The sequence below is a fragment of the Egretta garzetta genome, unplaced genomic scaffold, assembly GCF_000687185.1.
Source record: "Egretta garzetta isolate BGI_Z169 unplaced genomic scaffold, ASM68718v1 scaffold65, whole genome shotgun sequence".
NCBI lineage: Eukaryota > Metazoa > Chordata > Aves > Pelecaniformes > Ardeidae > Egretta > Egretta garzetta.
The window spans coordinates 254,370-257,459 of record NW_009259585.1 but is presented as its reverse complement, the minus strand read 5'-3'; the positions used below and the strand labels follow the sequence as shown (position 1 = coordinate 257,459).

Below are 3,090 nucleotides of genomic sequence, written 5' to 3'. Positions count from 1 at the left end.
GCCCTACTCGCGATCGCTAATCTCCGAGTGGGAGGCGGCCAGGAAACTAAATAAGTAACGTGGTCCCCTGCCTTCTTCAGCGGTAGCCGCTAGGAAATTCCCAGATAGGGATACACATGCAGATATTTTTTTCCCCTCCCCTCCCCTCCCCTGTGCTTACAACGCCACACGCTGTCTCAACCCGGGAACAGCTCGCAAGAAATCCCCGACTCGAAACCCTTTGCTGCAAAAGAAAATAGTGAGCTTTCTTTAAATATAACCGTTTGCTTCGAAACCAGCAGCCCCATGGCAGGGAAAGCGGCCTGGCCTCGCCATGCCTGTCTGCAAGAGGGGTTCATCCCCCCACCCCAGCCCTGGGGGCTGCACCGCGGCAGCACCTCTCCCGCCCCACTTGGGCTTTGTCCTGCGAGCCCGCTACCGCTTTTGTTCAGCTCCCCGGTCCTTTCTAGCCAAAAAGAGGTCCTGCAAAGCTACCAGCCGCGCGGTGATATGAAACATCCCTTTCAATAGCAAAGATGGGCTCTGTAGCGCAAGGTGTCCGATTGTGGCATGCAATGACCTTAGCCCAAGTGCACCCCTTAATCCACCCCCACGGGTGTTTCATAGGAGAGGAGTAACCCCAAGCTGCTCATTGAGATTCGGCACACACGGACTCGGGGGGCAATATTTAGAGGGTGTCAGGCAGGGTCGTGTGACTGTACCACGCGGGCTGCAAGGGAGCAGGCTTGAATTCCACCCGCTCAGCCTGATTTCAAACTGTCCAAACCTCGTTTCATGACAGAGCATCTTATGAGAAGATTAAACCCCATAATGCCAGGCAGGAAGATTCTTTATCTAGATCTCTGTTTGCAAAAAGTATGATCCCGGAGACTGGAATGCAAAGAAGAGTTCCCCCAAGGCCTGAATTATTGTCACCAGGACAGAGGAGGGAGAGGCAGGGGTGGTAAAAGGGACATTGATAATGCGCTACAGCAAGTATTTAGAGCAAGCTTCTACATTTAAAATTCAAATACAGATCTTGAGTGCCTTGGAAAAGTGGCTCTGCTGTGCAAATAGTGCTTGGAAGGTCCTGGGTTTTTTGGAGAGTATGTGTGTGAATTGGCACATAGGGTTTCTGCACCTGAACAAATAGGGAGGGGGAGGAAAGGGGGGGAAGAAGCTGGGAAAAAAATGGAAGTGTCCTCTCTTCCAAGAGTTTCTGCATTTATTACATGAATCAGAATGACAATGCTGATCCTTTATTGGATTTTAATTAGAGAACCCAAACAAGCGCTGCTCAAAGAAGCAGATTTTCACACCTCTGCCAATTCACTGGCATGTTTGTAGAGCTGCTACACTACTAGATCTATTCATCAAGTCCCTGAATATGCAAACAAAGCTCTAGCCAGACCTTTACCGCCGGCTTGTAGGAAGGTGTAGTTTGCTAGCCGAGAGCTCCACATAAAGCACATAGCTTGTTTGTTGCCATGTCCTCCCTGAAGAGGCCTTGGAGATCTCGCTGCTTCATTTCTGAAGGAGAAGTGATAAAGTCGTTAGCAAATCAATAACGGTCTAATTTTCACCCTTCTTGTCCTTCCTGAGAAAGTCATTAGGAGACACTCCAAGGATTTATTTAACTCATAAGAGCTTCAGTACCAGCCACAGAGGCAAAATATAAAATCTGACCACCATTAGGAGATAAATCACCAGGGCTCTAAACTGGCATTGGGAGTAACTGGGAGAAACCAGGGGAAGGCAAGGGAGGGATGAGGAATGTCAACAGCTGTGGCAAAGACCCTTGCTACCTTGACATACCGTGGGCTACTGCCCAATACATAAAAAATGAGAGCTTTTAGGAACACTGCAGAGTCCTTCAGTTAAGTCAGAGACCAGCCTGGACCAGGGCAGGGGTGGCTCTCCCACCCCCCAGAGCGCAGCTGAGCTTCCAGGAAGGGATTTGCAAGCAAGACTGGAAGTCTCATCACTATTTCTGCTTCCTTTAAACCTGCAATTGTTCCTCTCAGTAGCACTGGAAAGCAGCAGAGGTTGCCGACAGCATTTAGTATCTAAACTCTTGAGTAACTCCAAAAGCTGGAGGAGGAGGTGAAGGAGGGATGTGCTTGTGTCTGGCACAGGCGTGGGGCTGCCCAGGGACCACACACCCCAGGACAGGGAGCAGCATCCTCCTTCCAGTGGGGTGGGAAAGGTGAGAGAGATGCTTTTTTGTGCAGAGAGGAGTGAACTGGAGCGCTGGGGATGCCAGGCAGGGGTGTTACGGGGGGTGACACGTGCCCCCGCAGCTGCTGTGCCAAGCAGGAGGGCAGCAAGCGCTGGGGCCAGCGTGGGGTCATGCCCAGGCCAATGGAGCGGGGCTCGGGCAATCCAGGCTGTTGCTTTCTAGTGGGGCCATGGGCAAATTCATGTGCTCCTCAGGGCAAAGCCTCCTCCTGCTCTCTGCTGTTTGCTGCCCTAGGTGGGCTCCTTGAGTATAAGGTGCGTGGGGACACTGCATGTTGTGAGCACAGACACTTGCCTAGAGGAGGAGAAACATTATGCTGGAAAAATTGCTCGGCTTTGAAAGCCTGAGAGTTATCCGACATCAGGTGTCGGGTGCAGGGAAAACACCATCCAGGTGGGAAGCTCTTCCGGAAGAGACTTGTTCTGGAACAGCTTTCTCCGTGGGAATATTTTGACCCATTTCCTTAATGAGACACAGCACCCCTGTAAGTCCTAACCCAGAGGGAGATGCGCTGGCTCAAATCCAGCAGGAAGGGGACTCGCTTGACCCGCTGAGTGCAAACAGGGCATGTTTGTAGATGAGGATGGAGGAATTTTGGAGGGGAATGAGGCTGCGTCCTGCACCCATGCCTCTCGGGGTGGGTCGGAGTGGCCAGGGAAGCAGTGTGTCCCCTCATGCCCCCATGCCCCGGCCTGGCGGGTGCCCCCTCTAACCCCGCTGTGCCTCTCTCCTTGCACAGAAAACTCGGTGGCGGCCAAATCAGGGGGCTGCTTCCCCGGCTCGGCCACAGTGCACCTGGAGCAAGGCGGCACCAAGCTGGTGAAGGACCTGAGTCCCGGGGACCGGGTGCTGGCAGCCGACGCGGAGGGCCG

At 53.0% G+C, this 3,090-nt stretch overlaps 1 protein-coding gene across 1 annotated transcript in view; it reads left to right on the top strand.

The window, feature by feature from the left end:
- The window catches only part of SHH (sonic hedgehog signaling molecule), an 11,210-nt gene that overhangs the window by 6,206 nt on the left and 1,914 nt on the right, over positions 1-3,090 (top strand). Inside the window, exon 3 of the mRNA XM_009637720.2 lies at positions 2,955-3,086. Within this exon, the coding sequence (XP_009636015.1) occupies positions 2,955-3,086 (132 nt within the window). The remainder of the gene's footprint in view (positions 1-2,954; positions 3,087-3,090) is intronic.